The sequence below is a fragment of the Tamandua tetradactyla genome, chromosome 11, assembly GCF_023851605.1.
Source record: "Tamandua tetradactyla isolate mTamTet1 chromosome 11, mTamTet1.pri, whole genome shotgun sequence".
Classification (NCBI taxonomy): domain Eukaryota; kingdom Metazoa; phylum Chordata; class Mammalia; order Pilosa; family Myrmecophagidae; genus Tamandua; species Tamandua tetradactyla.
The window spans coordinates 97,604,848-97,626,058 of record NC_135337.1 but is presented as its reverse complement, the minus strand read 5'-3'; the positions used below and the strand labels follow the sequence as shown (position 1 = coordinate 97,626,058).

Genomic DNA, 21,211 nt, shown 5'->3' with positions numbered 1-21,211 from the left:
AATCAGTTTAACAGAAGCTATTCTAGATGTCTTGAATAAATTGAACTGAATGAAAGAACAAGTAGAGAACAAAGTCAACCAACATGAAAATATTAGGCAAATGAGAGAAAATGACCTCCAGAATAAAATAATCAAGAAAATCAGATTCTTATTAGGCACTAGCTAAATAATCATGAGTCCTACCAGGAAGCATGAGAATATATCCAGTCAAAAGAACAAACAAACTTCAAATGATATACAGAAGTTGAAACAACTAATTCAAGATGTTCAGGCAAATCTTCTAAATCAATTCAATGAATTGAAGGAGAATGTATCAAAAGAGATGAATTATGTAGACCCTGGGTGAATATACAGAAAAACTTGAAAGATTTTAAAAACAAATGGCAGAAATTATGGGAATTAATGGTACAAAAGAAGACATGAAAAATACAATGGAGACATACAACAGCAGATTTGAAGAAGCAGAATAAAGGAGTAGTGAACTAGGCACAGGAAATCTGAAATCCTACACATAAAAGAACAATAGAGAGAATTGAAAAATATGAGGAGCATCTCAGGAGGTCCAGAATAGTTAAAGCTATCTTAAAATAGTAGAATAGGTTGGAGGAGTCACAGTTCCCAATATTAAAATTTATTACATAGGGTACATGGGTGGTTCAGTGGTAGAAGGCTCACTTTCCAAGCAGAAGACCCAAGTTCGATTCCTGGACCATTCGCCTCACAAAAAAATTTTATTACAATGTTAATGTAATCAAAACAACATGTTACTGGCACAAGGACAGACATATAGATGAATGGAATAGAATTGAGAGCTCAGAAATCATCCCTCATATTTATGACCAACTGATATTTTGACAAGGTGGCAAATACCACTCAACTGGGAAAGAATAGTCTCTTCCACAAATAGTTCTCAGAAAATGGGACCTATATTTGCAAAAAAAATAAGTAGCACCCTTATTTCCCACCATATACAAAACCCAACTCAAATCATATCAAAGAGCTTAATATAAGAGTTAGAACTTTCAAAACTCTAGAATAAAATGCAGGGAAGCGTCATTAAGACATTGTGTAAGACAAAATTTCTTAGAGTTTGTACCCAAACCACAATTAAAAAGGAAAAAAAATTGATAAAGGAGATCTCACCAAAATTAAAAACTTTTTATCCTTCAAGGACTTTATCATGAATATAAAGTGTCAACTTACACAATGGGTGTAAGTTTCAACCTACAAAAAGTGGAGATCAGCATGTTCCAAACATGCAACAATTTCAACCTAAGGAAAGTGGAAAACACATTTCAAGCAGGGGGGAATTTGGAAATTATGTATCCAATAAAGTTTAACATAGCTAGAATATATAATTAAATACTTCAACATAAAAACAAAAATGGGGAAAACTTGAATAAACATTTCTCCAGAGAAGATATACAACTGGCCAGAAAGAACATGAAAAGGTGCTCAACATGATTAGCTATGAGGGAAGTGCAAATCAAAAGCATAATAAGATACTATTTCACACCCATTAGAATGGTTGCTATACAAAGAAAAAAAAGAAAACAAGAGGTGGGGGAATGTGGGGGAAAATGAGGAACATTAATTCATTGCTGCTGGCAATGTCAAATGGTGCACCTACTGTAGATGATAGCTTGGCAGTTGCTCTGAAAGCTAAGTATTGAATTACCATTTGACCTGGCAATCCACTATTTGGTATATACCAAACAGAACTGAAAGCTGGAACTCAAACAGGTATTTGCACATTGATGTTCATATTATTATTGACAATTGCTAAAAGATGGAAGCAACCCAAGTTCCTATCAACTGATAAATGGATAAATAAAATGTGATCTGCATATAAGGGAATAATATTTACCATACAAAGGAATGAAGTTCTGATAAATATGAATAAATGGATGAAACCTGAAGACATCATGTTTACTGAAATAAACAGAACAGACAGAAAAGGACAAATGTATTATCTTACTGATTTGAAATGATTAGAATATACAAACTCAGAGTCAGAATATAGAATATAAGATAGCAGGGAACAAGGAGGAGAAAGGGACAGGAAAGTTAAGATTTAAAATATACAGGTTCCTATTTGGAATGATGGAAATTTGGACAATGGTGACAGTAATGCAAAATTGTAGATTCAGTTAACAGCACAGAAACATATATCTGAATGACTAAAAAGGAATATGTTAGATTTTATATACTACAATAGAATATTTTTAATCCCATGAATTACACTACACAAACAGTAAACTCTAAGTTAAACCATGAACTTTAATTAATAGTACAACTGTAAAATTGTGCTATTTCACCAATTATAACAAATTTTCTGGATGAATGAAATGTGATGGTGGTGCATTGCTATATGGGTGGGTTGTTATGTGAGAATCCTGTATTTTATGCATGATTATTCTATAATTTCATAAATTCTCTAATAAAAATAATAATCAAAAAGAAAATAAAGGGAAAATGAAAAACTAATAAATTGGGGAAAGTCTACCTAAAAAATACTAAAGAAAAGAAAATACGATGTCTGATATGTAAATTTAAAAAATTACATAACTGATACAATTCTACCTAGCATAAAACAGGTAAAAATATATCACAAGTCTGAACCCAACAGTTAAAGGAAAATTTTTCAGCAGTGTATAGTTAACATGAAAATTAATAAGGGAAAGTTCAACAATCAAAGTAAATTGGTAAAATACATTAATAAACAAATCATAGATAAAGAAATAAAAATAAACTTTTTTTTGTCATGGACAAGCTCCAGGAATCGAACCTGGATCTCCAGCATGGCATGTGAGAATTCTGCCACTTGAGCCACCATTGCCTGGCCTACAAATAACTTTTAAATGTGCAAAGATATGCAGAACCTAATTATATGTAAAGAATTTCAATTTAACTGTACAAATTCAATGCAACCTTTGACTAGAAAAAGTCTGTCAAATACCAGAAATGTGTGTGAAATATTAGTTGTTGATAACACGGTCAGGCAGGTATTCTTTGCAGACTATTGGGAGAAGTGTGTTTAGCACAATCTCAATTCAAGACATTTTAACAACAAGTCTGAACATCAGTATTTAAAATACCCTAGTTGATCCAACAATTCCAATTATAAGAACTCATTCTTGCACATATACAAAAGGTAGACATTTATTGCAGAATTACATGTCAGAGAAAAAGATTGGAATCAACATGAATATAATTGTATATGCAAATTTTAGATTATCTCTTTTAAGATTTATTTTCCAGTATAAAGATAGATGGAAGTAAGTTAGATCCATATGAACTAGTATAGAAATATCATCAAGATGTTAAGTGGTAAAATGTGAACTTTTACAAACAGAGATGTACACACATATATAAATGTAATGTGCTTTTCTTTCCAAAGGAAATCCTTGAACCATCTTAAAAACAAAGTCATGTGATACCTGAGACTCAGAGTTAGAATTCTGCAGCTAAGAAAATCATTATTCCAAACAGCCACTGCTTAAAAAGTTGAAGAGACTAGACTTCAATTAGAGATATGGAATGAAGCAGATCTGATTAGGACTAAAGTATATCAGAACTAAAGTATATCAGAGGACATAGGATGATATTGTCTCTATTTTAAATCTTCAATCTCTTTGGGGGACCAGAGGAAGTGAAGTTTACTTGGTGCAAAATTTATATTTTCTGTAGCACACTATCTAATTTAACTTTTATGTTCAGTTGATTCAAACATCAAAATTACGTGGAGTGAGATCTTGTTGGTTTGTAGATATTAAAGTGATGTCCTAAAACACCACAAAGCAATTTGGACCGGTAATGAATAAAAAAAAGAATTTTCAAAGCCTCCTTGAGAGACTGGAGAAAAATGTGGACATATTAAACTTCCCCAACTGGGGAATTCCTGATATTCTCATAAACTTTGAGGACTACTAAGTTAATAGGCTGGGCTCCCAATCATGGGGCTTTCCTTTACAAAACATATTCGTGTATAGGAGAAGATAAGCTTTCTTGTAATTATGTCTGAGTCATGCCCAGACAACCTCTTTTGTTGCTCATAAATGGCCTCTCTCTTGAAGCCAACTCTGCAGGTAAACTTTGTGCCTTCCCGCATATATGGGATATGACTCCAGGGGTTTAAATCTCTCAAGAATGAGCCTGGACCCAGCATTTTGGGATTGATAATGCTATCTTGACCAAAAGGGGGGAAGAGAAATTTTAAAAAGTCAAAGGGTCATTCTGGAGATTATTCTTAAGCATTATATAGATATACCTTTTTAAGTTTTTAGTGGATTGAAATAGCTAAAAGGAAATACCTGAAACTGTTGAACTATGATCCAATAGTCTTGATTCTTGAAGCTGATTTACAGTGTGACCATGTGATTATTAAAACCTTGTGGCTGACACAATCTTCATCCAGTGTATGGACAGATGAGTAAAAAAAAAGAGAACAAAAATAAATAAATAAATAATAAGGGAGATAAGAGATATGTGATGTTTGGAGTGTTCTTTTTTCTTTTTTTTGAGAAATGAAAATGTTCAAAATTTGATTGCAGTGATGACTGCACAACTATATGATGGTACTGTGAACCTTTGATTGCACACTTTTGATGATTGTATGGTATGTGAATACATCTCAATAAAATAGTGTAAAAAAATAAAACAGAGCCCAGAACTGCCCCTGAGTAGTTGTACTGTAATATTTGATTACGATAGGTGGGAGATTTACATTTTATGTTATGCCATTTTGTATGGCATCCCTTTTTACTATTTAATCTTATTGTATTTTCAATTGTTTTATTTAAAAAAATAGATGCCTGAGGATACAAGGGTAGTTCAGTGGTAGAATTCTTGCCTGCCATGAGGGAGACCCATGCTTGATTCCTGGTTCATACACTTCCCAAAAAACAAACAAGTAAGCAAAATGAACAAATAAAATACAAACAAGCAAAGCAAGAATTCAACAAATGGCTCTGCAATAACAGAATACTCACATGGAAAAATAATGAAATGTGACCCTGTCATACAACATACCAAAAAGGTAGATGCCCTACATAGTAAAAAAATCATATGTAATATAACTGATATTGAATAAAAGAGGACAGTCTCTGTAGCATTAAATATTAACTGCTATAATACAAAGAAGGAACTTAATTCATGAGAATTTAACTAAAAACAAAGCTAAGATGAAGAACAAAATTAACTTAGATAATGCAGAAAATAAGCACCACATAGATCATTAAAATTCATTCATTAATTGTTACATCTTAATTATTGACTCAACACTATAAATGCATTTCAACTTTCTATATGCAGTGATAAGCTAAACATTACATAGTTTTCATTATAGTCATCAATAACCCAAACATAAATTAAATTATTTAATTATCATTATGCTAAAAGCTTTGAAGAACAGGAAGAGGTGTCTCAGATTTAAGGTGACTTTGGGTTCCAAGGTGATGTTCACTATAGACAGCCAAATGAGTCTCTTCATTGAGGATGACACTTATTTACTACCTATGACTTTTCTTCTCCAGAGTGTTTTCATAGCATTTATCATCTCTGAGTTTCTCAGAGTATAGATTAAAGGGTTTAGCATAGGGGTTATGACTGTATAAAATACGCTCAATGATTTGTCAATAGGGAAATTTCTAGCAGGTCTTGCATACATAAAAATACAGGGAACAAAGAAGAAGACAACAACAGTGATGTGTGAACCACAGGTAGAGAGAGCTTTCCTCTTCCCTTTCTGACTAAAGTTCTTTAGAGAGTGCAAAATGACACCATAGGAGATGAGTAAGAGTAGAAATACAATACTGCAGATTAGCCCTCCATTGACTGCTACTAGGAGACTAATGACATAGGTGTCAGAACAAACGAGTTTTAATAAGGGGTACATATCACAGAAAAAGTGATCAATGACATTGGGACCACAGAACGGGAGCCTGTAAAGAGAGATCAGTTGAATTACTGAGTGTAAAAATCCCCCAATCCAGGATACTATTAACAGCACAATACACACCCATTGCCTCATGATAATCAAATAATGTAAAGGCTTACAGATGGCCACATAGCGGTCATATGCCATTGCCAACAGAAGAAAAACTTCTGATCCACCAAATAAATGCTCCATAAAGAGCTGAATCATACAAGCTTGGAAGGATATGGTCTTTTGTCCAAAAAACAAGCCTGAAATCAATTGTGGGGAAATGACAGAGGCATAAATGACATCCATAAATGATAAGCCAGCAAGAAATAAGTACATAGGTGAACCCAGGGACTTACTGACAGTTATAGTCATGACAATCAGCAAGTTGCCCACCATGGTCAAAATGTAGGACAGCGAGAACATAACAAAAAGTACTTTCTGTTCCTTTGGATTCTGCGTGAGGCCCAGGAGGATAAAGTAGGTCACATTGTTCTTTGGTTCCATCTCTTATTTTATAGATGCTCACTTCAGTTTTCAAGACAGTTTCCCTGTGAAGCAGTGATAAATTTTAGTGTGTCAAAAGCCTAATATTTTATTCAATCAAAATGCATATGGAGCATTTATTTACATACATTGGGTTACCAACGCTAAATAGGACAATGGTCCCTAATCTCAGTGATTTGATTTATGATTATGGGGTCAGAATAATGCAGACCAATGTAATCAGTGCTGTTTTAAAGATATTCACATGATGCTAAAGGTGTAGGCTCAAGAAAGCTTCTCAGATGAAGACTTTGCTGAGTTTAAACTGTAAAGTGAAAATTGACTAGAACAGCAGAGGTTGGGAAAGGAATTCCATGAAAAGGTGAACCATTTATAAAGTCACAAAGTTTACAGCCTAAGAACTCATTTAGGTTAATTTACATATTAAAACTGGTTATAAAAATTGAAAGGAAGCCTATAGATCAAAGTTCACTACCCTAATTTCCTCCCACCACACTGAAATCTCCTTCTAGAGTCCTTATTGGAATTTCCTCCTTTCCCAGAACTACAAATGCTAAAGCCTTACAATTTGTATCTCCATCTTCTATCTCTCCCCTAATTTGCAAACTTATGTATGCAACTATCTAATGGATATCAAATTAGCATTTATAAAACTAAATTATTAATAAATCACACCAAACTATTCATTCTCTCATAATGGTGCCACTTTCTGTGTTATTGTTTAGATCAAGCACCTCACAATACCTTTCATTCTTTTATTCTTCTCACATTACTTATTGAACCTTTAAAAAATCCTTTTCATCTACCTTCAAAACATGCCACAATTTTGATGATCCTTACTGTCTCTCTGGTAGCTCCTTGAGTTGCTGCCATTAGCTTCCTGCCAGTCTTTCCACTTATGTTCCTACCTCCAACTATCCATTCTGCTGCAGCAGCCAAAATGATTCCTTTGAACTATGATTTAGTTAATACCACACACTCAAGATTCCTACAGAGGATTCCTACACACACTATTTATGTAACTTGGCCCACAAGACACCAGAGAATTTATATCCAGGCTACTTCCACAAATTCATTTCTTACCATTTTCATTTTGCTTGAGACTTTGCTGTATCTCACATATACAAAATGCTTTTCCATCTCTTTAGTTCTGCTGTGCTCTTAGAGATATTCTTTTCAATGATCAGAGACTGTTTACTTACAAAATAATGATAAATATTGGGGAAAGGGGTATTGTAAGCTTACTCTTTCATGTATGCATTCAATGGCTAAATGATAATAGAAAACTTATATTGTATCAAGCTTTTCCTAGTCACCACAGAAGATCCACTAACTCATTTATGCTCAGGGTCTACTCTAGGAGCCATATGATCAGAGGACAGAAATGTTGGTATTGATCGAGTCATCATTTCCCCCCCCCCAAATATCTGATTTTTCTAAATAGAAATATTCCTCTTGAAGTTAAGAGATGATTGATGATCTCTAAGAATTCATTTAATCTTCTCAAGATGAGTATCATATAAACCCTAATCAGCAACACTTCATCTTTTTCCCTTATTTAGAAATAATTCTGCACTTACCTTGAGAAAGTTCCCATTCAGCTAGTTGCCTATTCTACATTTTTAATATGTCTCAACTCAATAGCCTTACTTTATATGCAGAGAAAGCAAATAAGTATATTGTGCTATGTCTTCACACAAGGCACCTTACTAATAGGCAAGTAAAACAGTTTTATTTAACTCAGTGTCTATCACACTCAGGTTTTAGGAAATATATAATATATTATTTATCATTTACATAAGTCACGTTCTAACAAAATATTTTCCTAAACCACTATAGTTCTATTATTTTCCAATCTAGCTGCATGATCTTAAATAAATTGTAGTCACCACTATGAGTCATAGTTTTGCACACCTGTAATATGAGATTAATGATAGCTAACTACTGAGTGTGTGCGAATATTTAATGAGCTGAAATATTTGAAAGCCTATATAACCAGTGCATGGAATAGAAAGTAATCAACATTTTTTTGTTATAACACATTTGAAGTTTAAATTGCTGCATATCAGCATGTATAAATTGATATTCCTCTGAACAACCTGGTGAGAAAGCAAATTTCTCATTCCATTGACTCCATTTAACATAGGCTTTGCTATTTTTCCCCATATCACACAATATTAAGGGATAGAACTGGAATTAGACTCTAAGTTGGACTGATTGCAAAGCACCTGTACTGCTGTTGAAGTTTTTTCAACTTTCCAATTCTTATAAGCTCAAGTGTTTTAATTGCCTATGAAATAAATATTCACACAATTGCAGTGCGATTTCCACTATTAAGCATTAAAATCGCACCTTCTGGAACATTATACACAATGTGAAGGAGAATTTTTAAACTCACACATAAGTACCTGGAAATATCTCTCTAAGTCCAGAATAACCACAGAGGGCAAAAGGTTGCATTCTTTCCTGGAGGTAGATGTGATTTCATATGGCTACGCTATCAGTTTTCTTTGAATATTTCATAAAATTTTTCATTGCATTGAAAACCATTAAAAAGAAATTCTAGTATGCAAAGAGAAAAACAAAAATATCCCATTGTTAGGATACTTTATCAAAATACAATAATATCCTATATCTACATAAGAAGTTACCACCTAAAGAGGACAAAAAAAAATTCTACTAACTTCTTTTCTTGTAAATTCAAAAAGAAAAATTACCGCTGTAATTCCTTGACTTTCTCATTCCATTCTGTTGGTATGGTCAAATTAGTTGTTTTTTGAGAATCTGGAAGGACGTTCAGTGACTTTTTTAATATCATGCTTTAAGTTTAGTTCAGCAACTCCTAACATAGTTACATAAGTTCTTAAGAGCACAGTCTACTCAGTGATAGGGAAAACATCACTGGACATTTCTATCCTCTCTAACCACAATATTTATCATGGAATGCTGCAATTGGAGTGCATCCAAGATTGCTAATTGCTTAATTATATTCACTTGGATTTTCCAAAAAACTTTAGAAGAGCATCTATATGTAAAGATGTTGTAAAGACCATCGTGTTATTATGGTCAAGAAGCTGTTGCATGAAGAAAAAACTAGTTTCAGAACCATTGTGAGATAATTGCTAGGCAAAATAATGTATCACCCAAGTCACTTTCTTCCAATGCAGATTAATTTATAATTTATTTTCCCATTTTGCTATAGCAAGTTTTACTTTATTTTAATTTAGTATTTTATTTATTCTGCCTTGAAATATAGTTATGTATGTTGTAATTTTATCTCCAATTTAGATGTAATAGCATTCTTTGTTCAATTATTGATTATTTAAAAAGTATATATCCAGCACTTATTTTGTCTCAGGTGCTATGCTATGAGCTGGGTGTACAATAGTTAACAAAACAGAAAAAGGAAATCAGGAAAAAGAATCTGTATACAATTACCTTATATTCTTGTAATGGAACCAAGCAATGGGCAAGACAATGACTTAATAAAGCAATTATAGTCTGTGATAAGTGCAATTAAGACAACAAACAGGATACTGAGATAAAATAAGAGGGAGAATGCTATGTGGATGAAGTAGTTAGATAAGGCCATTTTTAAAAGGTGATATTTAAGCTGTGATACAAAGGATGAAACACTGTTACCATAAGAAATGTTGTTATAGGTGGAAGTTTCCAACTTTGAAATAATCAAGACACAGAAAGTTCAGTGTGCCTGATGGGAAATAAGAAAGGGAGAGAATAGAAAGTAATGCAGATAGTAAAAAAATACCATGATGTACTGGAGGGCAGCACAGAGCTTGGTAAAGAATTTGGGTTTTATTTAAGTTTTTTCAAAGTGGGACTATGTTTAAGTTTTTTCAAAATTAGACGAGCATTTTGTTTTCGCTTTGTTTTATTTTTTATCAAGGAAATCCTGAATCTCACCAGACATCTCAAAAGTAAGGGAGAAGCAATTCTTGAGAATTACTATAAGATCATATGTGCCAATGAGTAAAAGACCACCCAATTTATGTTTCAGCACTAAAAACAATTTCTATCATAGCAATTATTTGGTAAAATATGAATCATTATAAATATAACTATCTCAGTTATCAACTGAGATTAAATTCCTGCTCTGTAATTTTCTTGTAGCCCTTTATATCTTCTTTTTATCCTATGTATAGAGCAAACAGAAACAAGAACACCCTTATGTTTTATAAAAAGAAGCTATCATTGGTATTTAAAAAAAAGTGCTATGAACATTCACACATGAACTGCAGTATATCAATTCTGTGTGGCTGCCCGGAAAATCTTTTGAAAATGTCCTGCACCTGTTATTAGTCTCCCATGCATTGAATCCACTGCCCAAACATAAAATTCAAGAAACTACATTTCCCATTACTCCTTATCTTCAGGGTATAAACTTGTGACTCAGGTTCTGCTTTCAAGGCCTATCTATGCAAATGTTTGAGTTGGAAATTAGGTGCTGGTGAGGGCTCAACATAACCAGGGTGGCTGTGAGGTCAGGCAAAGTGGTAACTGCTATCAACTTTGGCCAGCATTTTAGTTTCCTACCTGCCAAAACAATTACCATACAATATATAGGTATTTATAAATGTGAGGTAAGACAACATGACCACTTTCAGGAACAAAAACTGTAAAAGCTATGATTATTTTTCCTTGTTTTGTTACAAATATTTTCGTAGACAACCATAGGTCAAATATCTTTATTTTCATCTCTATTTTATCCCCTTATATAACATAAGTTGTATTAATTTTATGCCATAATTTAATTTACAGGATATCAAGTTTCAAAGTGAATATTATCCTAGGACTTGAACCCTCTTCTGGGGAAAGAATTAAGGTGATTCTGGTTGAATGCAGGATAGTTGAGTACTGTGAGTAGAAATCATGCTTGTTGTTACTTCCTTCTAGAGATTAAGTATGGTTTAAGGAAATGTGTATAGATGCCAAGTTGATAAAGAGTCAACTCTGATAGTTAAGGTCATATGTCAACTTGACCAGATTGTGGTGTCTAGGTGTTTAATCAAGCAAGCACTGGCCTGATTACCATGCAGAAGCTTTGTGGATATAAATCATCAGTAAAGTGATAGCATCTGTGGCTAATTACATCTGAAATGAACTAAGGAGACTGCCTTAAACATTAACAGTAGTCTCATCCAATCAGCTGAAGACCTTAAAAGGAGAAGTGATGACTTCATTAATCAACAAAGGGCAATTTCTATCTCTGCTTCAGCCAGCCAGCTTTTCCTGGGGAAGCCATCAAAACCTTTCTGATTTCCCAGTTTTCAGCCTGCCCTATGACATTCAGATACTCTATCTACTCCTGTAGGTTGTTTCCCTGGAAACCATGATGAATACAACCAGTGGTAACAAGGTTTGGTGTCAGCAGAGTCAGAAAGTGCCTTAGCAGGCCAATCCTGCACAGGTGAATCTCTTCATGTGCTTCTTTGTGGCTCAACCTCCACTCTAACTGTGGCCCTTCCAAAGATCATTAAGCTACTTAATTCCATATAAGAAATACCTTCCAGTTTAACTACAGATGATTTTACACTCTCACTTAAGTACCAGGCTGATATAGCAAACCAACCTAAAATTCTCCATTTCAGGTATCACCAGGATTGGGATGCTATCAATTTGGGAAGCATTCTTGTTAACAAGGGTCCTTTAACAAATACACTACTCATAAAATCATTAAGTGGAGATGATGGCCATTTATTCAGTATCTATTAAGCATTTAGTTTACTCTGTTCTAAGTTTGTTTTAGGTGCCACAGATACAGTAATGAAAAAAAACAGGCCCTATTTCTGTTTTCATGGATTTACATTCTGGCTTGGAAAGAGGAACAAAAAGCAAATAAATCAGATTATAAAATCACCATAGAGAAAATATTATGGGTGATAGGATAAAGAGTAACTCAAAGAGATAGAGGATGGATTTTTAAAAAGTGTATAAGGAAGATAAGGATGAAAATGCAGTGATGATACCATGTCAATAAATGTGAATATCTAGACTAAGAGGAGCATTTCAGGAACAAGAAGAGCTAGAGAAAAGACCTAAAGGTAAGAAGGAGTCTATTGTAACTGGGACACTCGGAACAACAGAGAGTAGTACCCAGTGAGGTCAAAGAAATCTGTGCTTGTGCCGAGTCTTACAGGCCATGAAAAGGTCAATTATAATTTAGTGTAAATTTAGCTAGACACATAGCTTTCCTTCTACCAGTCACCTTATTTCAGCTGCCTCAAGTGAATGCAATACTTTTACATGAAAAAATGGTAGAAATTAAAGTAAAACCAGGCTATGAAGTGACAAAGCAGAGACAAATGCTGCTAACTACATAGGAGAATTCAAATGCCACTAAAGAGAGTATCCACCAGAAAGGAAAAGTCGGTTGAGGGAATATGGTTGCTGAAGTTTAATTCCTCTTCTTCCTGTTTCTTTTTGTTTGTTTGTTTTATTTCTTTTGCATGGGCAGGCACTGGGAATTGAATGCAGGTCTCCAGCATGACAGGCAAGAATTCTGCCAATGAGCCACCGTTTCCCACCCTCTTCCTCCTGATTTTATGTGAGCTGAGTTAAAAAGGATATGGATTAAGTTTCTGGGGGATTTTCAAGTCAGAATAGAGGAAAGTCAGTAATGATGCTCATCCTTAGGTGCCATAAATTTCCCATCTCCTCAAGCATCAACAACCCTCTAATGGTTTTGTTCATGTTGTTTCAGATCAGTGTCTTTCATCCCTGAACACATAGGCACATAAACACTAAATTTTTGCTTTGGGGTCTTCTTTGAACATTTATTCTAAAGTGTCCCCTGTCTCTAAGTTACTGCCTAGTTTTCCATTTTTTCACTTCATTTAGCACTTTTCCCTCTGACTCTATGCATTTTGAAAAAATTGTTTATTTACTTACCACCTATCTCTGCACTAGAAGTATTGTTTACTACAATATGTGCAGTTGATATGAAAAATATCATAGTGCTTAAGCCTGTGAATTCTAAATCCAAAATACTAAGGGCAAATCCCACTTTATGACCTTGGTTAAGCTATTTATATTTCCAAGCTTTAATTAATTCTTCTGGAAAATAGAAATGACATGATTTATTTCAAAAATTTTTATGAGGATGAAACCAGAAAATGCTTTCACAGTGTGTTCCAATTTGTAGTAAATAAATAATGTACAACAGTCATTAATAATCATGCTACAGGTTTTATTATTTGTCATAAAAATTCCATTAGATGTTGGGGTCCTTCATATGTTCATTATAATATGGGTGACATTCACAGTTTTAAGGTAAATTATTTAGAGTTTAATATAACCCATTTTGCCTATTTTTTTACATTTGCTATCAGAATTCTGAAAATTCCTTAGAACTATCTAATGTAACATTTACATGCAATTAAATAATTAAATATCCTAAGATTTCTGGAAAGAATGACAGAAATGGGAGGCTGATGGGGAAGCAAAAGAGGCAACAAATTTTTGATGATTAATAAGCACTTACTGAATACCAGGCACTCTCCTGGATGACTTGCACACATTAGCTCATGTAATGCTTAATGCAGACCCCTGAATTTTCTACTATCATTTCATTGAAGATATAAACTAGGATTGGAATAAGATTAAATGTGAAATTCACGCAGCACTGACATGAACTGGAGATATGGAATTCAATCTGATTTCAGAATCCCAAATCTTTTCAAATTATCTGGCACTCTGTTGCCTACAAAATCTCCAGAGGCAGAATATTGTCCCTAAATGTCCCATCTCCCTCAGTTATACAGAAAAATTGTGCCACATAAGATTATTCATTCAAAAAGGTAAACTTTTTGCGTGTGGAAATAAGGACCAGGACAACATCTACAGAGGCCTGACTTAGAGAGAATGAGCCCCTGAGATTTCCAGAAGAAATATCAGCCCATATCTGCCCCAACTAGAATGAGTCAGTACCAGTCAATATCTTTTTCCTTTAAAAAGCCTTACCTAATATTTTCTCTATATCAAGTGTTACATTATTACAAACATTTAACATATATTAGCCCAGAAATTTAAGAGATGGGCACTATTATTACCATTCAACAGATGAACACAAATTTAAAACTTGACCAAGTCACATTCAAACCTGGGAAATCTGCCACCAGTGTCTGGTAATAACCACTGTACAGCACTACCTGCTTTGAGCAAATATTACCTTTTCAATCTCTTCATATTGTGAGAGTCTGCTTGTTGATCTCAGGTTCCTAGTAAAATAATAATTTGACCTTTCAAACAAGACATTTCAGGAGAAAATTAGAGCCAAAATCAGATAATCTCCAAGGCCTTGGAGCTCAAGGTCAATAGAGATCTGAAAGCCATAAGAGGAAAGTTCAGGAATTGCAGATGAGGGGCCCATTCCAGTCTCCAAGAACTCACATAAATTCAAATTTCAGAGTATTTTTCAAAGTTGAGAAAGAGAAATTATGAATCATCCCTTCTAAAGCTTAAAAGCAACATTACATTAAAACTATGTGTCAGTTAAGTAGCTCTATTGAAATTTCAGAGATTCTGGAATAAAGGATTTTATAATAACTGACATTTTTTGAACATTTAGTACTACTAAGACTTTTCAAGTATTATTTGGTTGATGCTGATAATACCTCTATCATTCCCCTTTAATTAAAACATAAAGAGATCATGTTTTACCAAAATTCACACTATAAATGGCAAAACTGAGATTTGAACTCAGGACAATCTTAAGCAGAATCTATTCTCTTACCCTATTACCCTTTTATCCAAAACATTCATGTAAGAAATGATACATAGCATGTAATCCAGACATCAAAATTCTGCAAGCAAGACTCCCATTGTGAATTACCAGTTATTATTACAATGAAAATGAGCTTTAGATGAAATAATTTAGAAAGAAAAAAATCTCTTTGGGGACAGAAAAAAATAAAGAAAGAATTAGACCAGATCTGGCAAAAGTTTAGAAAGTACAGAAAGAGAGATAAGAGAATAAAAGTCTAAAACTTTCATACTTTCCAAAAATATTTTATTTTTGACTTAAAATTGTAAAGGTAGTGTGCTTGCATTGCATTTTTTATGAAGATTAGAGAGCTTCATTGTTTTCATGGCTTCTTCTCTGAAGGGTATATCCCAGGAAAGGCCTTAATAAGATAATTAATTTAATAGGTTGAGGATGTGAACACAATCAATAGCACTATGGCTCAAATTATGTACCAAGATCACCTACTTCAGAACATCTGTGAAATTTGTTTAAAATACAAATATAACACTCCCATAATAGTCCTAATACATTATAATCTCTAGAGCTGATTTGCACCTCCTGCATGGGTACCCAACCTTGTTTTGGCTGAGAAATAAAGAAGACTCAACTGTCAAAACAGTGCCCTAATTAATACAAAACAAGACAACAGCTAGGTCCCAGAGAAGATAGAGAAATCTACCTTCAGAATAGACCAATAAAGATAGTCAGACAACAGATGTTAGCAAAAAAAAAACACACAGCATACCAAAACTCAAGAAGAAATGGCCCAGTCAAAGGAGCAGATAACAAAGTTGGAAAAGATATAGAGCCTGGAACAACTAATCAAAGTTATGCAAACAAATATTCTGAATCAATTCAAAGAATGGATAAAAGATGTATGATGAGATAAAGGATATTAAGAAATCACTAGATGAGCATAAAGAATAATTTGAAGGAATACATAGAAAAATAAAAGATATTATGGAAATAAAAGACAGTATAGATGAAATCAAAAATATACTGGACATACAACAATCAGATTTAAAGAGGCAGAAGAAAAAGTCACTGGCCTAAGGAAACAGATTGACTCAATTTGAACAGACAAAATAACAAATGAAGAAAAAATGGAAAAAGTTGAGCAGGGTTTAGGGGAGATTATTGACTAAACAAGATGCAAATATATGCATCATGGTGGTCTTAGAATAAGAGAAGGAAAAAGGGCCAAGAAGAATATGCAAAGAAATAATGGTTGAAAATTTCCCAACCCTTATAAAAGACATAAATATGAAAATCTAGAGAAGTCTAATGTTCTCCAAGTATAATAAATCTGAATAGACCCACTCCAAGACCCACACTATTCAGACCATCAAATACTAAAGGCAAGTAGAAAATTCTGAAACCAGCAAGAGAAAAATGGTTCACCACAATCAAAGAGAGCTAAATAAGACTAAACACTGATTTCTCAACAGACACCATGGTGGCAAGAAGACAATGGTATGATATATTTAAGATATTGAAAGATAAAAATTGCCAGCCAAGAATTCTCTGTTGAGCAAATCTGTCCTTCCAAAATAAGGGAGAATTTAATGTATTCACAGATAAGTAGAAGCTGAGAAAGTTTGTTAAAAACAGATCAGCCATATAAGAACTACTAAAGAGAGTACTGCTGAACAAAAAGAGAGAAGAGTGGTTTGTAGGAGGATACAGAATTGAAGAATATCACCAAGTGTAACTTAAAGAATAGAGAAAGAGGGCTAGAGAGAGACAAGCAGAGAGAGAGAGGGAGGTAGAGACAGAGAGAGAAATAGGTCTGACAAATAAAAATGAAAAAGATAAGGTAGTAGAATCAAGAACTCCCTTTACAGTAAGAGTTTTGAATATTAATATATTAAACTCCCCAATCAAAAGACAGAGATTGGCAGAATGGATTAGAAAACATTATCCCTCTACAAGACTTGGATGAATTTATGTTTATGGTTGCCAAAAAATGTAAACAGCCCAAATGTCCATGAAATGTCAAGTGGCTAAATGTATGATTGAATATTACACAGCTGTAAGACAGAATAAAGTCAGGAACCATGTGACAATGTGGATTAACCCTGAGGATTGTATTTGTTTGCTAACACTGTCACAATCCAATATACCAGACATGGAACAGCTTTTATAAAAGGAATTTTATTAAATTGCAAGTTTAGAGTTCTAAGGTTAGAAATATGTTTAAATTAAGGCAAGGTAAAGATACTTTGATTCAAGGAAGGCTGTCTGCTACATGGAAAAGCACATGGCTGGCATCTGATGGTCCTCATTCTTGGTTCCATTGCTTCCAGGTTGGGGCAGAGGTGAATGGCCTGTGGCCTACAGCTGAGAAGATGTCCGGTGGGTAACAGGTCTCAGTCTTGTCTGTGAGTGTGGCACCCACCACCATCCCTGCCATCCATGTCCATCTTGGGTTTCTTTGGGTCCACAAGAATAATGTCCTGCCTGGGACACATCCAGCCACCTGGTTGTGCTGTGGTTGGCCAGCGCTTGGGGCTGGGGCACTGGAGGTGACAGTGTAGACACCAGCTTGGGGTGTGTGGGAGTGGAGGTTAGAAGGTGTTTGCTGTGGGGTATGGTGCACATGGTGGTGGGAGCCAAAAGAAGGAGGGAAGGAGGTGTGGGGAAACAAGGTACCTGGCAAAAGCCTACAGCACCCAGTATTTCCCAGCAGATTACCATCTCAGTACTAACCAGGACTGACCCTTCTTAGCTTCTGAGATCAGATGAGATCAGTCACGTTCAGGGTGGTATGGTCGTAGTTGCAGGCTGCCACCACCAAGAGCCCCAAGAATCTGGGTTGCACTGAATTGGGTGGCCTTGTCAAACTAGCATCAAGGACAAGGAGACCAGGTGCTGGGCTCCTGGTCACCGTCCCTGCTCACCAACTTTGGGCACCTCTGCCCTGTTGTTGGTGTAGATATTCAGCCTTTTCTTTCTTTTCTCCATCTAGAGTTTAAGTGAGGTTAATTAGTGGACTAAAGTCTCTTAGAGCATACTTTGCTTTCTTTGATTTTTGGTTAATGAAGCAACTTTTAGAAATACAAATTATTTGACAAAGTACAATGGAATTTCATACTGTTTTATGTTTATACTTTACCAAGGTTAGGTTAAGTAAGAGGTAAAACATAATTTATGTACTTGCCTTGCTTTTCTTTTAAAGTCCTTATAGAAGATAAAGTTCTGACTTATAGCTGACTGTGCTGGCTTGAAAGCATTATGCACCATGGAAAAGCCATGTTTTAATCCTGATTCAATCTTGTGGAGGCAGTGGCTTTATCTACTCCTGACTCAGTATTGCAAGGTGAAAACTGTTGATTAGATTATCTCAATGGAGAAGTGATGCACCTTGTCTTTTGCTTAGATGGACATGTGACTCTACCCATTCTAGGTGGGTCTTGATTAGATACTAGAGCTTTTAAAAGGGGAAACATTGTAGAGAAATGAGGAAAATGACAGAAGCTTCAGAGCAGAGCTGACACAGTGCTGACATGAGGAGATAAGAGAAACATATTTGGAGATGCTTGGACACCCAGAAGATATTGCCATGAAATTGTAAGCAAGCTAAAACCTGGAGAGAGCCAAAGGAAGCCAAGAGATGAAAGCTAGCCCCAGAGAAGCAAAGTGAGAAACCCCCACAGGAACAGAGGCTGAAAGCAATGAGGCCCAGGAGCAAGGGAATAGCAGATACCAGCCACATGACTACTCAGCTGGCAGAGGTATTCCTGGCCCATTGGCCTTTCTTGAATGAAGGTTGTATCTTGTTGGCACCTTAACTTTTGACATTTTTATAGGCTTAGAACTGTTTTTGTAACTTATTGAATTCCTCTTTTTCAAACTTTTCCAGTTCTGGTATATCACATTCCAGCAGCTTGCAACTCATACACGGACCATCTCTACTTCTAGAAAAGTAGAGTTTACTTTTAGAGTAAAGTAATGTAACTGACAAGTAAATCTGATTACTCTCATGTCTGTAGCTTTTCACATTATATGGAATATTAGAATAGAACATTAAGTATTCAAGAATTTTAAATAATTGCTAAATACATACATAATATTTCACCCATGCAAATTTAGATGAGAAGGATAGAAAAATATCTTTTAATTACTGTAATATTTCTTGTGCTGTTTTGAAACTGCAATGTACCCCAGAACAGCCATGTTCTCTTAAACTTGAGTCAGTTTTGTAGGGTGGGACCTTTTGGTTAGATTACTTCCATGGAGATATGACACACCCAATTGTGGGTGAGACATTTTTATTAGATGGAGATGCGACTCTACCCATTCAAGGCGAGTCTTAATTTGTTCACTGGAGTCCTTGAAAGAGATCATGAAGAGAGAGACTGTTCAGAGCCAAAATAGATGCAGACATTTGGAGAGTCAGAACACAGCCAATCATTGCCATGTGGTTTCACATGGGACACTAAGCAAAGATCCACGGTGCCACAGAATCCAGTACCCAGAAAGAGTGAAGGGAAGCTAAGAGAAGAAATACAGAGTTTTCTCTAGAGAAGTCAGCAGTTGCCAGCCACTATGCCTTTCTATGGGGCAGAAGAAAACTGGACACCCTCTGACCTTTCCTTCAGAGACAAGGTATCTTTCTCTGAATACATTAATTTGGACATTTTTATAGGCTTAGGATTGTAAATTTGTAACTTAATAAATCCCCTTTATAAAAGATAATCCATTTCTGGTATGCTTCATTCCAGCAGCCTTAACAAACTAAAACATTTCTTAAATACCATTTTTAGTGTAATATGTTAGGTAATTTTAGCATCTCACTTTTATAAGGTGAGTATACAAATATTTTGCAAATGTTTTCTTTTAAGAATGAGGCTTTCCTCCTGAAAAAATGGATAAGTTCAACATAAACATTAATAATGATATTATTCTGATAGGATATACAATTTTTATATTTTAGATAGAGTATTCAAATGTTAAGAAAAACTTTTTATAAGACCTTTAATAAAAAGTTACATTATTTTAGCAGGGAAAACTATATTCAAGTTTTGTATGCATTTGTGGTTTTACACAAAAGTTTCTTTTAAAAATATTATCAACAGACATTAAATTTTGGTTAACATTTAATATGATAGAGTTTACTTTCATAAACCTTTTACAACATTTTATGTCATCTAGTCAGCAATTACTACAACAAACAAAAATTCACCTTCCTATTACGAATATGTTATTTCACAAATTCATATGTTGCAAGATTTTATTTTGAGGTAGTTGGAAGCCAGTGCATTTGCATTTCTACTTCTCAGTCAGCATATCTTTCAGGCATCTCCACCTAATGGGCTTCATGTATAATGTCCAAAGTCAACAATCCATGTCTCACGTTATCCTCACCTTGTTATATAATCATCAACACTCATAATTTTAGAAAATTTTCATTGCTCCCGAGAGAAAAATAACTGATAAACCCACCCTCACCCAATTGAAAATCCAAACCTCCCCTTAACTCTTGTCCTTCCCCCTGCATTGGTTTGTTAAAGCTGCCAGAATACAATATAACACAAATAAATATGTTTGAACTAAGGCATCCAGAGAAAGATATCTTGACTCATGGTAGATATATCTGAGAAGGCATGTGGTTGACATCTGTTGATTCTTCTTCATGGTTCATTGCTTTCACTTCTGATGCCAGTAGTTTTCTCTCTGTGCCTGTGAGCCTTCACTTAGTTCTTTGTGTCAGATTGAAACTATTATGTACCCCAGAAAAGCAATGTTTTAATTCTGATCCAATACTGTAGGGGCAGCCATTTATTTTAACATTGAGAAAATACTGTAGGGTGGAAAGTTTTAATTAGATTGTTTTCACCGAGATGTGACACACACAATTTTAGGTGTAGCCTTTTGATTAGATGGAAGCGTGACTCCACCAATTCTGGTGGCTAGGTTACTTTAAAAGAAGAAGATTTTAGAGAAACCACAGATGCAGACTCTTGGAGAATAGTTGCTTTAGAGCTGACCAAACCAACCTGAGATATAGACATTTG

At 34.6% G+C, this 21,211-nt stretch overlaps 1 protein-coding gene across 1 annotated transcript; it reads right to left on the bottom strand.

Moving 5' to 3' along the window:
* Positions 1-5,503: 5,503 nt before the first annotated feature.
* On the bottom strand, positions 5,504-6,430 carry LOC143649727 (olfactory receptor 4A47-like). The gene has a single exon (XM_077119657.1). The coding sequence runs from the start codon at positions 6,428-6,430 to the stop codon at positions 5,504-5,506; it is 927 nt and encodes a 308-aa protein (XP_076975772.1).
* Positions 6,431-21,211: the final 14,781 nt, after the last annotated feature.

Coding starts and splice junctions, on each gene's coding strand:
- LOC143649727 (XM_077119657.1), bottom strand. CDS start 6,430: ATGGAACCAAAGAACAATGTGACCTACTTTATCCTCCTGGGCCTCACG.